The sequence below is a fragment of the Pavona decussata genome, unplaced genomic scaffold (assembly GCF_977016875.1).
Source record: "Pavona decussata unplaced genomic scaffold, jaPavDecu1.1 SCAFFOLD_184, whole genome shotgun sequence".
Taxonomy (NCBI): Eukaryota; Metazoa; Cnidaria; class Anthozoa; order Scleractinia; family Agariciidae; genus Pavona; species Pavona decussata.
Genome location: NW_028145593.1, coordinates 2,225,540 through 2,248,697, shown reverse-complemented (window position 1 = coordinate 2,248,697; position 23,158 = coordinate 2,225,540). Strand labels below are relative to the sequence as shown.

The window sequence follows — 23,158 nt, the reverse complement described above, 5'->3', positions numbered from 1 at the left end:
TCTTCCATCGCGTGTGAAACATGCTCAAATCAAGTGCGATAAACATTCCTTAAGAAAGCTGTTTAGATGTGCTTCAATAGGCCATTTCCGAGTTGCTGTGAACCTCACTATGAAAGCGAGGCTAAGTGCAAAACGTTTCATATGAAAATGAGTTTTGTTTGCATATGAATGAAAACTAATTCTCATAACAAAAACTTTGCACTTAGTCTCGCTTTCATAATGAGGTTCAAAGCAACTCAGAAATGGTCTATTCTTGTATTTTAATCTATCATAAATACGCATCGTGTAAATTTTATGTCAGTGCAGTAATCTCTTCCATCGCGTGCGAACAAGCTCACATAAAATGCGACAAACATAAAATAAGAACGCGATGAATTAACTTGAGCATCCTTTGGGGGTCTTTTAATACCCGTATTATCATAACGCATCGTTAAGAATTTACTTTAGAGCATATCACACTACTGCTCGGCGTCGTAACGAAATGAGGAGTGTAAAATAAGTTACTTTACGCGGCACACAAACTCGTTTATTCACATGCAAATGCATCGCGCAAAGTGTGTTTGTGTGTGTGTGTGTTTTTTTTGTAAACATAAGAACTGCGTTCTTTTTTATTTGCGGTGAACAACATTAAACTTGCGAATTTTGTATTGTACTTTGAATTACACGCATACTTGGAAGAAAAAAAAGAAAAGGAAATCCGAGTGTTCCTATGAGGAGTCGAACCTAAGACCTTCCAATTTCTAGTTCGCCCTTTCATAAGTGAAACCGCATTTCTAACTAAAAAAAGGTTTTTTTAAACACGTGCAAGAACCGCTCTAGTTTGGCAAAATAAATATTTCAATTAATATCGAAACCTTTTGATGTTTGAGCGAACGCAAAATGCGTTCTTTTATTTCAGTAAAGGTTTCCTTCAGTGGGTGGCAACACATATTCTACTCCAACTTCAGCGTTCACTTAAGCGGATGCTGAGTACTTAATACACTTCCCAACCCAGCGTAAGAGAATACTTGTTTCAACGTAAATAGAATCATGACGCTCATAGACACTTTTAAATCTTTGTCTACTCTATCTATTCAAGTTAAAAACAATCGAATCCTCTTACAATTCTACATTGAGATTTTCCAGCATTAGCTTCACGAAGATACAACGCAATTGAAATATCTTGCAAGCGATAGCTACAGCTGTCAGTTTGCTGAGGCATTTTATGGAGACAGTTGTGAAAAAAGTATGCACGGAGAAATTAAAAAATGCTGATAGCACATTGCAAAATATAAAACATGGATCCAAAGTCAAATTTATGCTTTGAATCTAATTTGGTTCTCAGTGAACCCCTACAAATCTGTCCCGTGTAAAAATGGTGGAGAATGTACAATGACTGGCGCTGATTCATACTCTTGCGAGTGTACTGATGAATTTGAAGGAGCTAACTGCGAGAAGCGTAAAACACGTTTTAAAACAATCTCGGATATTCTAAAAGGGCGATTTTCTGTCAATATTAAGCTGTTTTAGTCATTTTCGTGCCATTTCCTCTCTAAAGAAATTTAAAGGTGGTAATTTTTACCAGCTTCAGCTGGCAAATATTAGCTCACTTCATCCTTTTGTTTCCAACTTTAATGCAGTAAAACAAAATATATTTTAGAGTACTCAACCTTTTGCCCGTTCTATTCCAGGTTATACAATTAGAAATAACAGAGTGCAAAGGTACATGGAAATTTCCATGTACCTTTTACCATCTTTTGCTTAAGGTACATGGAAATTTCCATGTACCTTTCACCATCTTTTGCTTAAGGTACAAGGAAATTTCCATGTACCTTTCACCATCTTTTCTTAAAGGTACACGGAAATTTCCATGTACCTTTCACCATCTTTTGCTACAGGTACATGGAAATTTCCATGTTCCTTTCACCATCTTTTGCTTAAGGTACAAGGAAATTTCCATGTACCTTTCACCATCTTTTGCTTAAGGTACAAGGAAATTTCCATGTTCCTTTCACCATCTTTTGCTTAAGGTACAAGGAAATTTCCATGTACCTTTCACCATCTTTTGTTAAAGGTACAAGGAAATTTCCATGTACCTTTCACCATCTTTTGCTAAAGGTACAAGGAAATTTCCATGTACCTTTCACCATCTTTTGTTAAAGGTACATGGAAATTTCCATGTTCCTTTCACCATCTTTTGCTAAAGGTACATGGAAATTTCCATGTTCCTTTCACCATCTTTTGTTAAAGGTACATGGAAATTTCCATGTTCCTTTCACCATCTTTTGCTTAAGGTACAAGGAAATTTCCATGTTCCTTTCACCATCTTTTGCTAAAGGTACATGGAAATTTCCATGTACCTTTCACCATCTTTTGCTTAAGGTACATGGAAATTTCCATGTACCTTTCACCATCTTTTGCTTAAGGTACAAGGAAATTTCCATGTACCTTTCACCATCTTTTGCTTAAGGTACAAGGAAATTTCCATGTATCTTTCACCATCTTTTGTTAAAGGTACACGGAAATTTCCATGTACCTTTTACCATCTTTTGCTTAAGGTACATGGAAATTTCCATGTTCCTTTCACCATCTTTTGCTTAAGGTACAAGGAAATTTCCATGTACCTTTCACCATCTTTTGCTTAAGGTACAAGGAAATTTCCATGTTCCTTTCACCATCTTTTGCTAAAGGTACATAGAAATTTCCATGTTCCTTTCACCATCTTTTGTTAAAGGTACAAGGAAATTTCCATGTATCTTTCACCATCTTTTGCTAAAGGTACAAGGAAATTTCCATGTACCTTTCACCATCTTTTATTAAAGGTACATGGAAATTTCCATGTTCCTTTCACCATCTTTTGTTAAAGGTACATGGAAATTTCCATGTTCCTTTCACCATCTTTTGCTTAAGGTACAAGGAAATTTCCATGTTCCTTTCACCATCTTTTGCTAAAGGTACATGGAAATTTCCATGTACCTTTCACCATCTTTTGCTTAAGGTACATGGAAATTTCCATGTACCTTTCACCATCTTTTGCTTAAGGTACATGGAAATTTCCATGTATCTTTCACCATCTTTTGCTTAAGGTACATGGAAATTTCCATGTATCTTTCACCATCTTTTGCTTAAGGTACAAGGAAATTTCCATGTATCTTTCACCATCTTTTGTTAAAGGTACACGGAAATTTCCATGTACCTTTTACCATCTTTTGCTAAAGGTACATGGAAATTTCCATGTTCCTTTCACCATCTTTTGCTTAAGGTACAAGGAAATTTCCATGTACCTTTCACCATCTTTTGCTTAAGGTACAAGGAAATTTCCATGTTCCTTTCACCATCTTTTGCTTAAGGTACAAGGAAATTTCCATGTACCTTTCACCATCTTTTGCTTAAGGTACAAGGAAATTTCCATGTACCTTTCACTATCTTTTATTAAAGGTACACGGAAATTTCCATGTACCTTTTACCATCTTTTGCTAAAGGTACATGGAAATTTCCATGTTCCTTTCACCATCTTTTGCTTAAGGTACAAGGAAATTTCCATGTACCTTTCCCCATCTTTTGCTAAAGGTAGAAGGAAATTTCCATGTACCTTTCACCATCTTTTGCTAAAGGTACAAGGAAATTTCCATGTACCTTTCACCATCTTTTGTTAAAGGTACACGGAAATTTCCATGTACCTTTTACCATCTTTTGCTAAAGGTACATGGAAATTTCCATGTTCCTTTTACCATCTTTTGCTTAAGGTACAAGGAAATTTCCATGTACCTTTTACCATCTTCTGCTAAAGGTACACGGAAATTTCCATGTACCTTTCACCGTCTTTTGCTAAATCCATGTACCTTTCACCATCTGTTGTAAAAGATACACTCTGTTGTTGGAAGAACATTGACTGCCGCTTTTTATGTGGGTTTTTTTTTTGCCATTTTTATTAAACATTTAAGAATAAAAATCAACGATAAAAGTTTTTGATGACGTTTCGATGACTCGCTCATCATTTTCAAAATTGTCGGCGAGTATAACAAGTGATATACGCCCAGTTTTCACAAGCAAGAAAATTGCCGACGACATCAGAGTAGCTGAAGCCAAACCACCGTTAATAAATCAACAATACTTTGTTTACAAATTCAAATGTGATCTGTGTGATGCGGATTATGTTGGTTATACTCGCCGACACCTTTTCCAACGCATTGATGAACACAAGCACTCAGCTATTGGAAAACACCTGCGTGACTCTCATAATCAGAAGAACAAAGACCTCACTGAACAATTCACTATACTGAAGAAGTGTCGTGGGAAATTTGAATGCTTGATCTACGAAATGCTTTTTATCCAGGAGAGGAAACCCAAACTGAACATCTAATCAGACTCAATAAAAGCGCTCTAGCACCTATTTTTTAAGAGGACATAATATACTCTGTTTGCCCAAACCACTGACCACTTCTTATGGTATCAATTCCTTAAGTTACTTGGCAGCAACATCTTGGAATTCTCTTCCTGACCATTACCGCACTATTTCTGATTTTACTTCTTTTCGACGACTGATATCTACTGGGAACAATAATTTACTTAAAGGGCTGGAACTGCAAACCTTTCTACATCATGATAATTTGCAAGTTAGTTGTCTAGGTAGTTAGTTATCTTATTTGTTATATAGAATTATCTTTTTATTATAATTATTTATTAATGTAGTTGGCTCGAAGATATTAGCACTTCAGTGCTACACCGTAAATTCGAGGGTAAATAAAGTTTATTGATTGATTGATTGAAACTATTTAGTACCTTATTAACACTCGCTACATTCCACATTGTAGTTTTTTAATCACGTGGAACGAGACTTCACACGCATTCTTAATATATAAAGAACTTTTAACAATCTGACTTTTTAGAATTTGAAAATGATGAGCGAGCGAAATGATTTTTATTCTTGAATGTTTATCGAAAGCGTCTGTTATTAGATTTTTATTAAAACTTGGCAAATATATCATCTTTAATTGTGTATTTTTCTAAAGAAAATCTATATTGTAATATTTTTTGGACAATATTGGCGAGACATTGTGGTTTTTTTGCCATGTTTTCATTGTTTATGGCAGAAAACAACAATTTTATTTCAATTCTTGCCACCTGGTCGCCAGCAAAAATTTGCCCTTTTTCTAATTTTTTACCATAATAATTCACAGACATCGATTTCTGGTAAAATATAGATGAAAAATCGCTAATATTTGAAATGCTGAAGTTTTGTAATATGTAGTTGTCAAAAATACCTAAGAAAAGGTGTTTTCTTACCATAGTTTCTAACAATATGGTAAAATAATGATAAAAACCCCTCTTTATTGCCAGAAATCATTACTTTTTATGGAACAGACAATAATAAAATTCCATTGTTTGTTCCCGAAAGGCATTTTAGAATATCCCCGATGGTTTCAGAACGTGTTGACAAAGCGAACTAGTGATATCATGGCAGGTGTCAATGTTTCCCTCCATTCTTTAGCGTAAAGTGAAAACATTAATATTATCGGCTAACTGTTCCACAGGGCTTTCCTGTCCACCAGGAAAAAAGACGCATGATTCACAAGGCCGCTGCTGTGTTTTTCCTTTCACGTATGGAGGAGTATCTTACGACTCCTGTACCACTGTTGCCAATGGAAACAAACCGTGGTGCTCATTTGATTCTGTTTACGCTGGAAAGTGGGCTAACTGTGGTAAGGAAAATATTGTATGCAAGGAAGACTCATATGCTAATATACCACTGTACCTAATAGTAAAAAACCCCTATGGTATTGATTTGATTCTGTCTACGCTGACGGATGAGCTAATTGTGGTAAGTAAGCTCTATTGACTTAATGCATATAAAGTGTTTTGGGTAAGTATAAATGACAAGGAGTATTCAGTGAAAGTATTAGAAATGTATGCATTACTTGTGTGACGCGTTTGTTGGTAAATCAAATATGCCATGGATTTTATGTAGCATCAGTGCAATCTTTATATTTTGAAGTTGATGAGTGTGCGGCGTCACCGTGTAAGAATGGAGCTACCTGTAAATTGACTGCCGATGGTTACAGTTGCCAACCTTGTCCCGCAGGATGGAAGGGAAAAGATTGCGATCAAGGTTTGATATAAACATAAATACATGAATTAATAATTTACACGATCATACAGTGGGGCCCCAATACAACGAAGTACCAAGAGGCTGAGGAAATGTGTTGATCGTCATGCATAAAGTAATGTAGAATTGACGATGATAAACGAAAGCTCGTTATTTGGCGAATTTGTGGGTAAACGACCAAAATTTTCGTCTAATATATCGCATTTGGCAAACAATTAATTTGACTGCAGCACTTTTTATAACATGGTTTGGCCATGTTCTTGTGAAGGAAAATTTTGCTTTTCATCATTTGCTTTTTATCATTTAACTCAGTTATGACATGTTTCAGTTCTTTTGTTCATTGTTCGTAGTCACGCGCTATGACGTCGACGGATGTCTGAATTTGGGTCCATTCGAAATCACTACCACGTGCATTTGGTAGACCACTCGACTCGCGTTGGTTGTTCTACTTTTTGCTGTGCTACACAGTGCTGACGAGAGCCAACCAGCTCGAAACAGCTGTTTACGGTTGCCGCATTCTGTTGATTCTCGGTTTGGTCTCTATCATGTCGCTATCGTGTTAAGTTTTCTACGCAGTCCGATCAGCCTTGCAGAAATTTGAGTCATTAGTTAATTAATTAATTTGATAATGTTTTAGAGAACCTGTTGGAAAGGATAAGTCACAAAGTGGGTAAAGTGGCGTAGATGTCACTATGACGGCTTTTGACAGCATATAATAAGCGGTTGACCGAGACTAGCAGTAGTTTTTGAGTTTGGGCTTTTGGATTGTGTTCTTTATAATGGGGTGTTGTTTTGCTCTTCTGGCAAGGATGAATAGTAGCTATTGTTATACTTCCCAACTCTTATACGTTTTCCGATGGGAGGAGAACGTGTCACATGTATGCCATGGGTCAAAACTCACTAAACTCCTTAAGGCAAACAAAACTCACTAACTTCAAAAGAAAACAACAACTTGAACTTTCGACTCGCACGTGATCAAGAAGTACATCTTGAAACCGCGGAAAATTTGTGTGCTAGCTTCGTCAAGAAAACAATTTTTTTGCAGTCATTGAAGCTAACCGCTTTCAAACAAGAACTGAAGAAGAAATTCAACAGCTTCTTTGGGACAAAACTCGAAATCTACTGACAAGGCTACCCACAATGCCGTGAAAACGTTGAGAGACTTCTGCAAAGAGCAAAATTTGCACGAAAGCTTTCAACATTTTGCAATAAAGTCGAAAGGTGACACCCGTATATAATTTGTTACATTTTTGAGTTTGGACCTATAACAAAACACTTAATGCATGACTGGCACTACGGGAAACAGTGAATTTTGTTTCCCGAGGCCGTCAATGTTCCCCTCGACTTCGACTTGAGGGACATTGAGGGTCTCGGGGAAACAGTTTCGTATTACAGTACCAGGGAATTCGATATATCGTGATTCCATTGTACAAACCCAAATTTGCAGTAGAACTTGAGATAATTCAATCTCGGAGATCCAGGAGCGACTTTCTTCTCCCCCACTATTTGCACAGGGGACTCTGAGGGTGGCGATAAGCCCTTGACCAATTTTGTTCCTGGTTGACGTTAGAACCATTTGACTCAAGTCTGATCTTTGACTTTGTAATGTCTTTACTACCGTATAAACCATCAAGTTGTACAGTCGAACCTCCCGTAAGCGACCACCCATAATGTCTGGGATATGTGGTCGGTTACGGGAGGTGGTCGCTTACCAGAGGTCAGACCACAGGGGTCTAAGTTTCGAGTAATTTAAATATGGTAATTGCGGAGACCTAACCCTTTTTCCAGTGCTTATCGAAACCAATAATAATAATTTTTCTTAGCTACAAGTATATTGAGACTGGTCCATAATTATTCAAGGCAAAAAATGTTAGGGTCTATGGTGATTATTGTTTGTATCTCACAAATTATTTAATACAGCGATTGAGGCAATTCTAGTGAAGAAAATTGACACTTTTATTACTCCAGGTGGCACTGTCTAAATTTTCCAGGGAACGGAACATAAGCAAAAAGTTAACAACTCTTTTATAAAACCTGTGTTGCACGTGGTTACACGCATTAAAAACACCAGCAGACGTGTAGGTTGCAAAACAATCCCACACTTGTGCGTCGATAAGTTTGGAGCTAACAATAAACTGCTGCAGGACAGTTCAATGCACTTTATTCTCTCGGAGGCGGCTCGTGTCAATTTAGTTAAGGCTGAAAACGTGCACTGACATTAAGTATTAAATCATTACACACTGCACGACAGTTCAACGCGCTGGACTCTCCTACGAGGGATTCAATGTGATTAAAGTTTATTTCAGTCTACAGTATAGTGCATGTGTATTTTATCAATTGTTTCATTGCTAAGCTATATCAGGAGACACTTCCGGTAGCTCCGACTGTGAGATTTACGGCGTTCGTTGAAATGATGTGGCCAATATGTTACAACGAGACACTTTTCAATTTCCTCCCGTGAGAGATACAGCAGAAATTTGTGTGTCAAGTGGTCGCTTACGGGAGGTTCAAAACAATTGAAAATATTAAACGATCATCTCTAAAAGTGGTCGCTTACGAGATTTGGTCGCCTACGAGAGGTTCCATCTATAGTGATTTGACTTTTTGTATTTTGGAAAAGTGGTCGCTAATGAGAGGTGGTCGTAAAGGGAGGTTCGACTGTATTTGGAAAAAAAAAGGAAAAGAAAAGGAAATCCGAGGTCTCCTATGAGGAGTCGAACCTAAGACCTTCCAATTACTAGTTCGCGCTTTCACAAGTGAAACCGCATTTCTAACTAAAACAAAAAAGGTTTTTTAAACACGTGCAAAAACCACTCTAGCTTGGCAAAAGGTTTCCTTCAATAGGTGGTAACACATATTCGACTCTAACTTCAGCGTTCACCTTAAGCAGATACTGAATACTTAATACAGTTCCCAACCCAGCGTAAGAGAATACTTGTTTCAACGTAAATAGAATCATGACGCTCACAGACACTTTTAAATCTTAGTCCACTCTATCTATTCAAGAGAAAACACAATGGAATCCTCTTACAATTCTTCACTGAGAATTTCCACCATTCGCTTCATGAAGATACAACGCAATTGAAATATCTTGCAAGCGATAGTTACAGCTGTCAGTGTGCTGAGGCATTTTATGGAGACAGCTGTGAAAAAGGTATACACGGAGCAATTTAAAAATGCTGATTGCACATTGCAAAATAGAAAACTTGGGTCCAACGTCAAATTTATGCTTTGAATCTAATTTAGTTTTCAGTGAGCCCCTGCAAATCTGCCTTGTGTAAAAATGGTGGAAAATGTACAATGACTGGCACTGATTCATACTCGTGCATGTGTACTGTTGAATTTGAAGGAGCTAACTGCGAGAAACGTAATCGAACTTGTGATATCATGGCAGTTGTCAATTTTTCCCTCCTTTCTTTAGCGTTTTATCAGCATAAACTGAAAACATTAATATTATCGGCTAACTGTTCCACAGGGCTTTCATGTCCACCAGGAAAAAAGACCCATGATCCACAAGGCCGCTGTTGTGTTTTTCCTTTCACGTATGGAGGAGTATCTTACAACTCCTGTACTACTGTTGCCAATGGAAACAAACCGTGGTGCTCATTTGATTCTGTTTACGCTGGAAAGTGGGCTAACTGTGGTAAGGAAAATATTGTATGTAAGGAAGACTCTTACATGCTAATCAGTACCTCTGTTCCTAATGGTAAAAAGAACCCTGTGGTATTGATTTGATTCTGTCTACGCTGACGGATGAGCTAATTGTGGTAAGTAGGCTTCACGGACTTAATGAATATACCGTATTTTCTTGATTAAACGCTGGACCGTATAAACGCCGGGTCAAAACTGTAAATTTTTAAATAAACGCCGGGTGCGTTTAATCGGGGCCCCGGCGTTTGTTCGGGGTCCCGGCGTGCATTAGCATGTAATTAAAACTTAAATAATCAGTTTGCACATTTTGGCTGACACAAACTAGGAGGACGTTGGCGACATAAGGGACCTTAAGCAACGAAGACGGCAACAGCAACGAAAACGTCACCTGAAAATGTATTTTTTTTTTATTGATGCTACTTCGCGATTATTTCAACTCGCTAAACGTTTACAAAATGGCGAACTATCCAAAAACCAAATTGGTAGGAGTGGCGTACAAGTTAAGAAAGAAAACGAAAGATTCACCGCCGTGTGCTCACGTTCTCCACAAAACCTTAAATGTGGTCATTTCACGTTGCTGTTTTGCGTAGGACGGCAAAGAAATGTACCAAAATGTAAAACGCACGTGCAGAGCGATTGTTTTTGCTCATTAAACCTATTGTTTTCCGGCGTTGTCGTTGCCGTCGCCGTCGTCGTTGCTTAAGCTCCCTATTGTCGTTTATAAACTTAAAACTTTGTGCTCATATCATTTACTTGCTCCTACATAATTCATATATTGTTTATGTGCTGTTTGTTAGTGATACAAATCTTGATTGCAACATGGTACACGTGCCGTATATACGGTACCACAATACTGTAACTTCGGGTAATCCAGGGGAAAATTGTCCAGCACTGACAAACTGCCCCTAGGTCTCCGAGGATCGGCAATAATAAATAAACGAAGAAAAATGGCTGAAAATCGCCTTTTATTAATAAACGCCGGACCCCGATTAAACGCCGGCCTCGAAAAAACGCCGGGTCAAAACTGCCGAATTTTAAATAAACGTCGGAGGCGTTCAATCGAGAAAATACGATAAGGTGTTTTGGGTAAGTATAAATGACAAAGAGTATTCAAACTAAGTATTAGAAATGTATGTATTACTTGTGTGAAGCGTTTGTTTGTAAAGCAATATGCCACGGATTTTATGTAGCATCAGTGCAATCTTTATATTTTGAAGTTGATGAGTGTGCGGTGTCACCGTGTAAGAATGGAGCTACCTGTAAATTGACTGCCGATGGTTACAGTTGCCAACCTTGTCCTGCAGGATGGAAAGGAAAAGATTGTGATCAAGGTTTGATATAAACATAAATACATTAATTAATAATTTACACGATCATACAGTGGAGCCCCAATACAACGAAGTACCAAGAGACTGGGGAAATGTGTTGATCATCATGCATAAAGTAATGTAGAATTGACGTGATAAACGAAAGCCCGTTATTTGGCGAATTTGTGGGTAAACGACCAAAATTTTCGTTTAATATATCGGATTTGGCAAACAATTAATTTGGCTGTACTTTTTATAACATGGCTTGGCCATGTACTTGTGAAGGAAACTTTTCCCTTTCCTCATTTAACTTATTGCGACAGCGACATGTTTCAGTTCTTTTGTTCATTGTTCGTAGTCACGCGCTATGACGTCGACGGATGTCTGAATTTGGGTCCATCCGAAATCACTACCACGTGTATTTGGTAGACCACTAAACCCACGTTGGTTGTGCTACTTTTTGCTGTACTACACAGTGCTGACGAGAACCAACCAGCTCGAAACAGCTGTTTACGGTTGTCGCATTCTGTTGATTCGGTTTGGTCTATATGATGTCGCTATCGCATCAAGTTTTCTACGCAGTCCGATCAGCCTTGCAGAAATTTTAGTCATTAATTAACTTGATAATGTTTTGGAAAATCTGTTGGGCAGGATAAGTCACAAAGTAGATAAAGCGGCGTAGATGTCACTATGACGCCTTTTGACAGCATGTAATAAGCGGTTGACCGAGACTGGCAGTAGTTTTTGAGTTTGGGCTCTTGGATTGTGTTCTTTATAATGGGGAGTGGTTTTGCTGTTCTGGCCGTGGCTGTTCTGTTGTTCTTCAATCTCAGAGATCCAGGAGCGACTTATCTCTCCCCCACTATTTGTTCCTGGTTGACGTTAGAACCTTTTGACTGAAGTCTGATCTTTGACTTTGTATTGTCTGTACTACCGTGGTCTCGGGGAAACAAAACTCACTGTTTCTCTTGCTGCCAGTGATTAAGTGCTTAATAGTATCTTTCGTATTACAGTACCAGGGAGTTCGATATATCGTGATTCCACTGTACAAAGCCAAATTAGCAGATAAGATAATTTAGATAATTTAATCTCGGAGATCCAGGAGAGACTTTCTTCTCCCCCACTATTTGCATAGGGGTCTCCGAGGGTGGCGATAAGTCCTCCACCAATTTCGTTCCTGGTTGACGTTAAAACCTTTTGACTCAAGTCTGATCTTTAACTTTGTATTGTCTTTACTACCGTATAGACCATCAAGTTATATTTCATTCGTGAGCTGTTTTCAGTGTATAATTTCGGGGTTATGCAAGCCGTGGTCAAAACATCGAAAAATAAGTAAACGGTACCTTGCAATATATGGGCTATTATGGTTTGTTTCTCACAGTCGTTAAATCACACTACAGACGTAATTTTATAGCAATACTCGTTATGAATAATCAGTCGTCGTGCTTTATGTAAACTTTTCAAAAATGTACACTGGTGAGCCTACGATGTCAACAACTAACAAGAAGCGGATCAACTGGCTATTCACATGCGTTAAAGAAGTCAAACACTGCCCTTCCATGAAACAACTCCAGCTAGTCGCCAAAGCGATACCCAAACCTCTGAATTTGAGAGCGTTTTCCCGCGCTTGACGCTCGGCGCCATTCCATGTATTTACTTCGACCTCTGATTGGTTCACTGTGTTGTTCACGTGTTTCATTATGTGATTTTTACGTTTGTTTCGTTTGTTATGATTGGTTCGGCCAGTTTCTTTCGCTTTTTCAATTCAATTCAATTTTTATTCACACTTATTACAACAAAGTACAATATAATTTATAGTAAGAAAAAAATAAACCTGCAAAGTAATTTATTTAATGATTATACATTCTACGGAAGAAGTGCGTGGTGGCCAAAGGAGCAAGGCTTTCGTGTTGGCCACTACATCTGTGCAATTAAATAAAAAGGGAGAAGTAGAACCTATAATACTGGTTAAAGAGCTCTGCTAGTTATATTAGACTTAGGAGTGGAAACTACAATAGTAAGGAAAAGAGTGTTTACAGCAAATATATAAGTATATAGTTTTAAGCGGGAGGCACTTTGTGATTAGTGATTATTATTGATAAATCATTGTTATAGCTTTTCTTATGATTAACCATGTTACTATATTTTCTTCCTAGATGTTGATGAATGTGAATCAATTCCTTGTAAAAATGGTGGTACATGTGTAAACCAGCCACAAAGTTACTCTTGCACATGCAAGTCCGGTTTCAAAGGAGAGCAGTGCGAAGAAGGTATAGATACATTTTACTCAATTATTGGAAGTTACAAAACTTCCGGCATTAGGCCTCATTGCTCTTATCCATCTTGCCAGCCGAACTGCCTGACGCATCGCGTCTTCCCGATCAGCTAAAAGGGTGACGTCACATTTAATCTCGTACCCAAGTCTCCCATGGTCAGACGGAACAAAATTCGAGTGACATCTGGGTACGAGATTAGTCACATTCCATCGCACGCTAAGGATGTTTTTGATAAAGAAGAATAAAGCAGCTGATGGTGCAAAACATGATTGGTGGGTTTCGATCCTCCTTTTCTCGCAGTTTTACTTACTCAGCTTTTGCATTTGTCACTGGACACGCCGCCGGCACCGTGTAACTTTTTGTACGTTAGCGTAATAAACTTAAGCATAGTATGCGGTGAATAAAACACTCAAATATAGTGCTTGACAGATGTAGATTGCTTAATAAAGTTGTGAATTAACCGCGGCTTCAGCGACCTTTGGACGCATATCATTACTCGTATTTCATACCCGTTGGATTATACACAACTTAACACATGGTATAGAGTTTATGTCAGTCAGCGCAGTAATCACTTCCATCGCGTGTGAAACGTCCACAAATGAAGTGCGATAAACATTCTTTAAGAAAGCTGTGCATTAACTTAGGAGTCCTTTAAGATGTGCTTCAATTCTTGTATTTCAATCTATCATAAATACGCATCGTGTAAATTTTATGTGCAGTTATCTCTTCCATCTCGTGTGAAACATGCTCAAATAAAGTGCAATAAACATTCCTTAAGAAAGCTCTGAATTAATAAAACAAGATCGTGTGCTTGTAAATTAAAGTATTTTCTTCTTTGACTAGTGGATCCTCAGGAGTCCTTTTAGATGTGCTTCAATTCTCGTATTTTAATCTATCATAAATACGAATAGTGTAAAATATAATATCAGCGCAGTTATCTCTTCCATCGCGCGCTAACATGCTCACATAAAGTGCGACAAACACACCTTAAGAACGCGGTGAATTAGCTTGAGCATCCTTTGGAGGTGTTTTAATACTCACCGATTATCATAACGCTTTGTCCAGAATTTACTTTAGAGCATATCACATTACTGCTCGGCGTCGTAACGAAGTGAGAAGTGTAAAATAAATTTATTTTAAGGGGTACACAAACCCGTTTATTCAAATGCAAATGCTTCGCGCAAAGTGTGTGTGTTTTTCTTGTAAACCTAAGAACCGCGTTCTTCGTATTGGCGGTGAACAACATTAAACTTGAGAATTTTGTATTGTACAGTGAATGACACGCATACTTGCAAAAAAAAAAGAAAAACAAAAAGGAAACCCGAGTGCTAAAAACCTAAGACCTTCCAATTACTAGTTCGCACTTTCACAAGGGAAACCGCATTCCTAACTAAAAAAGAAAGGTTTTTTAAACCTGTGCAAGTACCGCTCTAGTTTGGCAAAATAAATATTTCAATTATCGAAACAACACTTTTGAGGTTTGAGCGAACGCAAAATGCGTTGTTTGTTTTAGTAAAGGTTTCCTTCAATGGGTGGTAACGCATATTCGACTCTAACTTCAGCGTTCACTTAAGCAAATTTCAGTACACTTCCCAACCCAGCATAAGAGAATACTTGTTTCAACGTAAATAGAATCATGACACTCACAGACACTTTTAAATCTTTGTCTACTCTATCTTTTCAAGTGAAGAAATAATCGAATCCTCTTACAATCCTACAATGAGATCTTCCAGCATTCGCTTCACGAAGATACAACGCAAATGAAATATCTTGCAAGCGATAGTTACAACTGTCCGTGTGCTGAGGCATTTTATGGAGATAGTTGGGAAAAGGGTATGCACCGAGCACTTTAAAAATGCTGATAGCACATTGCAGAATAGAAAACATGGATCCAAAGTCAAATTTATGCTTTGAATCTAATTTGGTTCTCAGTGAGCACCTGCAAATCTGGCCCGTGTAAAAATGGTGGAAAATGTACAATGACTGGCACTGTTTCATACGCGTGCAACGCGTGTACTGATCAATTTGATGGAGCTAACTGCGAGAAGCGTCTAAGCGAACTTGTGATAATATATATATTTAGCCAAGATTAAAAGCGGAGCTCCACAATTCCTATACATGCTCCTTTGCTTCTTGTATGAACGTAATAACGTTACAAATTCTTCATCCTTTCTTGAGTTATATATATCTTAAGTGCATATAAAGCAAACTTTTTACGCGTCAGTGGAAAATGTTTTGAGCCGTAAGCTGATGTTGTTGATCGTGCGAGATCACATTGCTGAATTCCGATGACGCTCGAGAGCATAAAACACTTGTGGATGAAAAAATTACGCTCTCTCTCAAATATTTCTCCCGTGGACACAATAAATGCATTCGTGTAAAGTTTGAAATGCGTACAATAAAGAAAATTTGGCTACGACGTAATGTTTCCACGTGTGCAATTTGGCCGCACGGATAGAAATAAAATATTTGTTTCAAAATTTATTACTTTGTAAATATTCCTCGTACAGAAATATTTATAGTCTCATAATAAACGTTACAAGAAAAGAAATAAAGGAAAAATAATGTTTGGTTATGGTTCGAAATATTTGAACGTTTAGTTTAAAATTAGGGCGTACTGTTTTCAAATATGCACTGCGAATGACGAGCACAAAATGTTTAAAACAAATAATGACTCTAGGAATATTTCTCCTAAAGAAATAATTCTAGTCTCTAACTAAAATTTATGAAAAGAATACAGGAAAACTAATGTTTGGTTGTGACCCGAAATATTTCAGTGAGCGAATGGCGAATGAATTAAAGAAGCCCAACACAAAATGTTCAAAACAATTCATAACTCTGTGAATATTTCTCTTACAGAAATAATTCTAGTCTCTAAGTAAACGTTAACAGACGGAGAATGCAGGGAAAATAATGTTTGGCTGTGGCCTGAAATATTTCAGTGAGCGCTTTAATTTAAAATTAGAGCCGGGTGTTTACAAAACTTATGCGCTGCGAATGGCGAATGAGTTAAAGAAGCCCAACACAAAATGATCAAAACAATTCATAACTCTGTGAATATTTCTCTTACAGAAATAATTCTAGTTTCTAAGTAAACGTTAACAAACGGAAAATACAGAAAAATAATGTTTGGTTGTGGCCCGAAATATTTCAGTGAGCGCTTTAATTTAAAATTAGAGCGTGTTTACGCAACTTATGCGCTGCGAACTGAAGTCCAGCACAAAATGTTCAAAACAATTCATAACTCTGTGAATATTTCTCTTACAGAAATAATGCTAGTCTCTAAGTAAACGTTAGCAAACGGAGAATACAGGAAAAATAATGTTTGGTTGTGGTCCGAAATATTTCAGTGAGCGCTTAAAATTAGAGCGTGTTTACACAACTTATGCGCTGCGAATTGAAGTCCAACACAGAATGATCAAAACAATTCATAACTCTGTGAATATTTCTCTTAAAGAAATAATTCTAGTCTCTTAGTAAACGTTAGCAAACGGAGAATACAGGAAAGATAATTTTTGGTTGTGGTCCCAAATATCTCAGTGAGCGCTAAAAATTAGAGCGTGTTTACAAAACTTATGCGCTGCGAATGGCGAATAAATTAGAGACGTCCAACACAAAATGTTCAAAACAACACATAACTCTGTGAATATTTCTCCTACAGAAATAATTCAAGTCTATAAGTAAACGTTAACAAAAGGAGAATACAGGAAAAATAATGTTTGGTTGTGGTCCGAAATCTTTAAACGTTTACTGCGTGTTTACAAATGTGCCCTGCGAATGAATTACACAAGTCCAACGCAAAACATAACTCAGTGAATAGCTCTGTGAATGTTCAAAATTAATTTATCCACGAATATTTGTCGTATGGCAACGATTTAAGTATTTGTGTATAATGAAGTATGTTAAATATGGAGAATTACCGACAGTTGCCTGCAAAAATGCATTTAATTTCTATGCGACTTGCGAGTTGCTTACTCACCCGGCTCACCATATGTTTGTTTTCAACTGACATTTCGCCTGTTTGTTCGTCGCTCTCAGGGTTCAAATTTGCTTATTAGTCGCCTGCTTTCTCAACATATGTAGTTTCACAACATATTCAACGACTGAATACAAGAAATCAGTGTTCTTCAAAATTCTCGTTTGTTTTCTAAAAAAAGTAAGCCATCCCACTTCCGCCGAAAAAACGCGGGTTGTGCACAGGTCGAGTGTGACATTTCACCGATGGCTTACATAGAGGGCGGGCGTACGTACGTATGTACGTACGTACGCCGGACGGACAGGGACGTCATAACCAGAATTTTTCGCATACATGGTTTTACCAAAATCTCTTACTAATGGGGCTCCGCGCGCGCGCCTCCGTCGCGCGAAGCTCCGCTATCAAGACAGGCGTCAATGTTGCCCTCCTTTCTTCAGCGTTTTATCAGCATAAACCGTAAACATTAATATTATCGGATTACTATTCCACAGTGCTTCCATGTCCACCAGGAAAAAAGACGCATGATTCACAAGGCCGCTGTTGTGTTTTTCCTTTCACGTATGGAGGAGTATCTTACAACTCCTGTACCACTGTTGCCAATGGAAACAAACCGTGGTGCTCATTTGATCCTGTTTACGCTGGCAAGTGGGCTAACTGTGGTAAGGAAAATATCGTATTTAAGGAAGACTCTTTTATGATAATATACCACTGTTCCTAATGGTAAAAACTCCTGTGGTATTGATTTGAATTGAACTTGATTCTGTCTTCGCTGACCGATCAGCTAATTGTGGCAAGTAAGCTCCACTGACCTAACGCATATAAAGTGTTTTTTGTAAGTCTAAATGACAAGGAGTATTTTGTGAAAGTATTAGAAACGTATGCATTACTTATGTGAAACGTTTGTTTGTAAAGCAATATGCCATAGATTTTAGGTAGCATAAGTGCAATCTTTATATTTTGAAGTTGATGAGTGTGCGGCGTCACCGTGTAAGAATGGAGCTACCTGTAAATTGACTGCCGATGGTTACAGTTGTCAACCTTGTCCTGCAGGATGGAAGGGAAAAGATTGTGATCAAGGTTTGATATACAGATAAATACATTAATTTTAATTAACACGATTATACAGTGGAGCCCCGATACAACGAAGTACCAAGGGACTGGGGAAATGTGTTGATCGTCATGCATACAGTAATGTAGGATTGACGATGATAAACGAAAGCCCGTTATTTGGCGAATTTGTGGGTTAACGGCCAAATTTTCGTTTCATATATCGGATTTGGCAAACAATTAATTTGACTGTACATTTTATAACATAGTTTGGAAATGTACTTGTGAAGGAAACTTTTTCCTTTCCTCATTTAACTTATTGCGACAGCGACATGCTTCGGTTCTTTTGTTAATTGTTCGTAGTCACGCGCTATGACGTCGACGGATGTCTGAATTTGGGCCCATCCGAAATCACTATCACGTGTATTTGGTAGACCACTCGACTCGCGTTGGTTGTTCAATTTTTTGCTGTGCTACACAGTGCTGACGAGAGCCAACCAGCTCGAAACAGCTGTTTACGGTTGCCGCATTCTGTTGATTCCCGGTTTGGTCTCTATTACGTCGCTATCGTGTTAAGTTTTCTACGCAGTCCTATCAGCCTTGCAGAAATTTGAGTCATTAATTAATTTGATAACGTTTTGGAGAACCTGTTGGAAAGGATAAGTCACAAAGGGGGTGAAGCGGCGTAGATGTCACTATGACGCTTTCTGACAGCATATAATAAGCGGTTGACCGAGACTAACAGTAGTTTTTTTAGTTTGGGCTTTTGGGTTGTGTTCTTTATAACGGGGAGTGGTTTTGCTGTTTTAGCCAGGATGAATAGTAGCTATTGCTATATTTCCCAACTCTAATACGTTTTCCGATGGGAGGAGAACGTGTCACATGTATGCCACGGGTCAAAACTCACTAAACCCCCGAGGACCAACAAAACTGACACTAACTGCAAAGGGAAACAACAACTTGAACTTCCGACCCGCACGTAATGAAGTCGTGCATCTTGAAACCGCGGCAAATTTGTGTGCTAGCCGCGCCAAGAAAATAATTTTTTGCAGTCATCGAAGCTAAACGCTTTCAAACAAGATTCAACAGCTTCTTCGGGACAAAACTCGAAATCTACTGGCAGGGCCACCCACAATGCCGTGAAAACGTTGAGAGACTTCTGGAAAGAGCAAAATTTGGACGAAAGCTTTCAACATTTTGCAAAAAAGTCGAAAGCTGGCACACGGATATAATTTGTTACATTTTTGAGTTTGGACCTATAACAAAACACTTAATGACTGGCACTACTGGAAACAGTGCATTTTGTTTCCCGTGACCGTCAATGTTCCCCTCGGCTTCGCCTTGGGGAACATTGAGGGTCTCGGTGAAACAAAACTCACTGTTTCTCTTGCTGCCAGTCATCAAGTGCTTAATAGTATCTTTCGTATTACAGTACCAAAGAATCCGATATATCATGATTCCGCTGTACAAAGCCACATTTGCAGTAGAACTTGAGATAATTCAATCTCGGAGATCCAGGAGCGACTTTCTTTTCCCCCACTATTTTCACAGGGGACGCCGAGGGTGGCGATAAGGCCTGGACCAATTTTGTTCCTGGTTGACGTTAGAACCTTTTGACTCAAGTCTGACCTTTGACTTTGTATTGTCTTTACTACCGTATAGACCGTCATGTTATATTTGATTCGAGAGCTGTTTTCAATTCACGGTCGAAAGCACATGTATAATTTCGGGGTTGTTGCAGCCTTGCATGATAAGAATCCAGGTGGGAAAAGTGGGCAGCTCTTTTGAGTAGGTATTCTAGTTTGCCAAGACAGAAAATACAGCAAGAAACGAGGCTCTTAGTTTGGGTTCGAATGAACGTTAGGTCTTTTCTTGGAACGCTGTTGCAGACCTCAAAACTAATGTATTGGCACAAACTATTTCATTACATTATGAAAAATAATACAGTGCGTTGCTGGAAATCTATGTAATGAAGTCTTGTAGCATTTGTTGTTGTTGTTGTTTTCAGTTGTTAATTTACATGCTCTTATACTGAATTTTATTTTTCCAGACATTAACGAATGCAAGAATGATCCCTGCCAAAATGGTGGTGCTTGTGTTAATTCCCCTGGGAGCTATTCGTGTGACTGTGTTGAGGGTTACAAAGGAGATCACTGTCAGGAAGGTAAGATTGGTGCTTAGTCTTTGACACAAAGAAATTGCTACTTTACTGAGCGAATTATGTGGTAAACCTCTCCTTACAGGAGCGCCTTAAAACGGACAATGAACGGCTCCGTCAAATAAGTATACTATAAGGACAATTCTAAAACATGAGACACCGGGCGGCCCCAGAAAAATAAAAATATACACAATTTGCGTTGTTTTCGTTCAACCGATTTCGCTGCCGCGTTACCCTCGTTTCTCTAGACTAATTTTCTGGAAAAGAAAATGTTTACAGCAGAAGGAAAGCGAAAACAAATTCGTGCGTTTACTATACACGATCTACTTTACAAAATTATCTGCATGTTATACAGCCTATCTGCGGACTATTTACATTGAACTTAAAGTTATGTTGTGGGCTAGGTAACAATACGCAACTCCCAAACAATTCAAACGAAAGAAAAAAAAATTGTTTTTGTTAAACCCGCTTTAAGTTACTATTGTTTCTCTGAAATAATTTTCCAGAAGGAAAATGTTGGCAGCGCAAGGAAAGCGAAAACATGCCCGTGCGTTTACTAAATGATTCAGTTTACCAAATTATTCGCACTTTACAACGGACTTCTTATATTCAAATAAAAGTGATGTTGTTCGTCTTGCAATAATAGGCGAATGCCAAACAATTCTAAAGAAAAAGAAAACCTAATTACTTTTGATAACCCGGCTTTAAGCATGAAGTTAAAATTATGTTAACGAAATTGACTTTATCACTACATGACTACTAAGAAACACTCTAAAATTGTCTTCCACAGAGGAACGCTTCAAAAGACAAATATAACGCGAATAGAACTGTATTTATATTTAGAGAAAGTAACATCCAATTCATATTGAAACTATAAATATATAGGCGAACTCCTTCAGAGGTAAAGCGAATCATGTAAAGTAAACGCACGGACATGTTTTCACTTTCCCTGCTAGCTAGCTGTCAACATTTTCCCTTCTGTTAAGAGAAACAATAGTAGCTAATAGTTACTGACACAGGGTTTCACAAAACATTTTTTTTTTATTTTGCTTTATTTTGAATTGTTTGGGAGTTTTGTGTTGTTTTATGACTTAGAGTTAAGAATCCGCTCATAAAGCCTGTAGTTTAATCCTTTGACGCAAGCTTCCAGTCAGCTGTTTTCAAAACACGGGAAAAGACCCAAGTTTAATGGAAAATTTGCGAGAATGGACAAAGTGACTGATTTCATGTAACATTCAGGACCATCATTCTCTTTGGAACGTGTTTGCAATAATTGATCATGTTTATTCAATAAAATCATTGGTGTTGATATAAAATATTGTCTCGTTTCCAGTTTTGGGTGCTGCTGATTTGAAAAGTAACAAGGATAAAAAAAAACCGGTTTGACGGGTTTGTCTAGTCTCCAATATCGAGGAGACCATTTTGAATTTTAATAGTGTTCAAAACTGGTTTGGTCTGGTTGTTCTTGTCCCATAACTTGTTTGACCATGACGTCAATGCCTTCTCATTGGTTCTCAGCACTCCTATTGTTCTTTTCCTATATATTTGATGTACTATCCGCCTGGTTGGGAGGAACCGTATCACCAGAGCACAGTACACTTTACTCCAAATAATAAACATATACTAAACTCCAAATCATACATACACTTGCATCTCGTTAAACTCTTCTTAAACCTCGATCACTTGCATTTCATTAAACTCTTCCCTATATCTACCGCATGTCATGTCAACTCATTCGACCCTTTTCTTAAAACCGGTTTAGGTAATGGCTCTGAATCTATTTAAATACATGAATAAACTTGGTCTAGTCATCTGAGACATACTACTATATAGGGCCTCTTCGTATGACCCCGTCACCGGGTTGGCCCGGTAAGCGGGACGGATTTTGCCTTCTGTTCATGGGAAATTTAATCTCGGTTTAATCTCGGTTATCGAGACCTTACAAGCCTTGCCCAGTTCAAGAAATGTTTCGTCACGGAAAGTCCCGGTATCCGGACTGGAGTGTTCATGTGGGGAAAATTTCCAGCTCGGTTACCGAGATCTCGGTAACCGGGTGGGCCCGCCTTCTCGTATGAACATATCGAAAGTTTTCTAAAGCAAAGACTGGCGAGGCGAGACTGGCGATGAAGAGGCCCTTACTTTGCACGAGTGACTTGATTCCACAAATGCTTTAGCCCATAGCTCGTAACTTTTTTGTCACAGTCTAGAAAGATATTTTATTCTACAGAAACACAGGAGGAAGACAGAGGCCTTTGCCTGGATTGAAGAAAAGATCTGCGAACGCCCAGGATTGAACGAGCAAGGACTGGGAAGGGGCACAAAGGATGGAATTGTCCTCAAAGCCTGATGGACCGGTTTTTAGATTAGAAGTTAACTTGATAACGTTGTGACGAAACATATATTATAATTGCCGTGGGATGTATCAGTGGGTATCGAATGATCTTTGCGAGGGGTTGCAAGCATACGAATTCGCGGTGTTTAGTTTTCCTTCCTTTACGTTTGTTTTTGTTCATTTTTTGCTTTGCTCTTTTTCTCGAGGATTGCTTAATCGAATCATGATTGTGACTAGCATTTTATCTCGTTTTCAGCTATATTATGAAATGATTGTTCTAACTATATCACAACAGAAATAAAATCAATCTCTGACTCAGTGGTTCT

The 23,158-nt window shown here is 38.2% G+C and overlaps 1 protein-coding gene across 8 annotated transcripts in view; it reads left to right on the top strand.

Annotated features, from left to right (window-relative positions):
• The window catches only part of LOC146462916 (EGF-like repeat and discoidin I-like domain-containing protein 3), a 36,811-nt gene extending 13,660 nt beyond the window's left edge, over nt 1-23,151 (top strand). For 3 of the 8 annotated variants that reach the window (XM_085085021.1, XM_085085016.1, XM_085085015.1), the window contains 9 exons: nt 5,514-5,681; nt 5,975-6,088; nt 9,561-9,728; nt 10,954-11,067; nt 13,200-13,313; nt 17,787-17,954; nt 18,259-18,372; nt 20,393-20,506; nt 22,728-23,151. In XM_085085021.1, coding sequence (XP_084941147.1) covers nt 5,514-5,681; nt 5,975-6,088; nt 9,561-9,728; nt 10,954-11,067; nt 13,200-13,313; nt 17,787-17,954; nt 18,259-18,372; nt 20,393-20,506; nt 22,728-22,765 — 1,112 coding nt within the window. In that variant the 3' untranslated portion in view covers nt 22,766-23,151. The remainder of the gene's footprint in view (nt 1-5,513; nt 5,682-5,974; nt 6,089-9,560; nt 9,729-10,953; nt 11,068-13,199; nt 13,314-17,786; nt 17,955-18,258; nt 18,373-20,392; nt 20,507-22,727) is intronic. The other 5 variants (XR_014857024.1, XM_085085017.1, XM_085085019.1 and 2 more) reach the window with 5 other exon arrangements.
• Nucleotides 23,152-23,158: the final 7 nt, after the last annotated feature.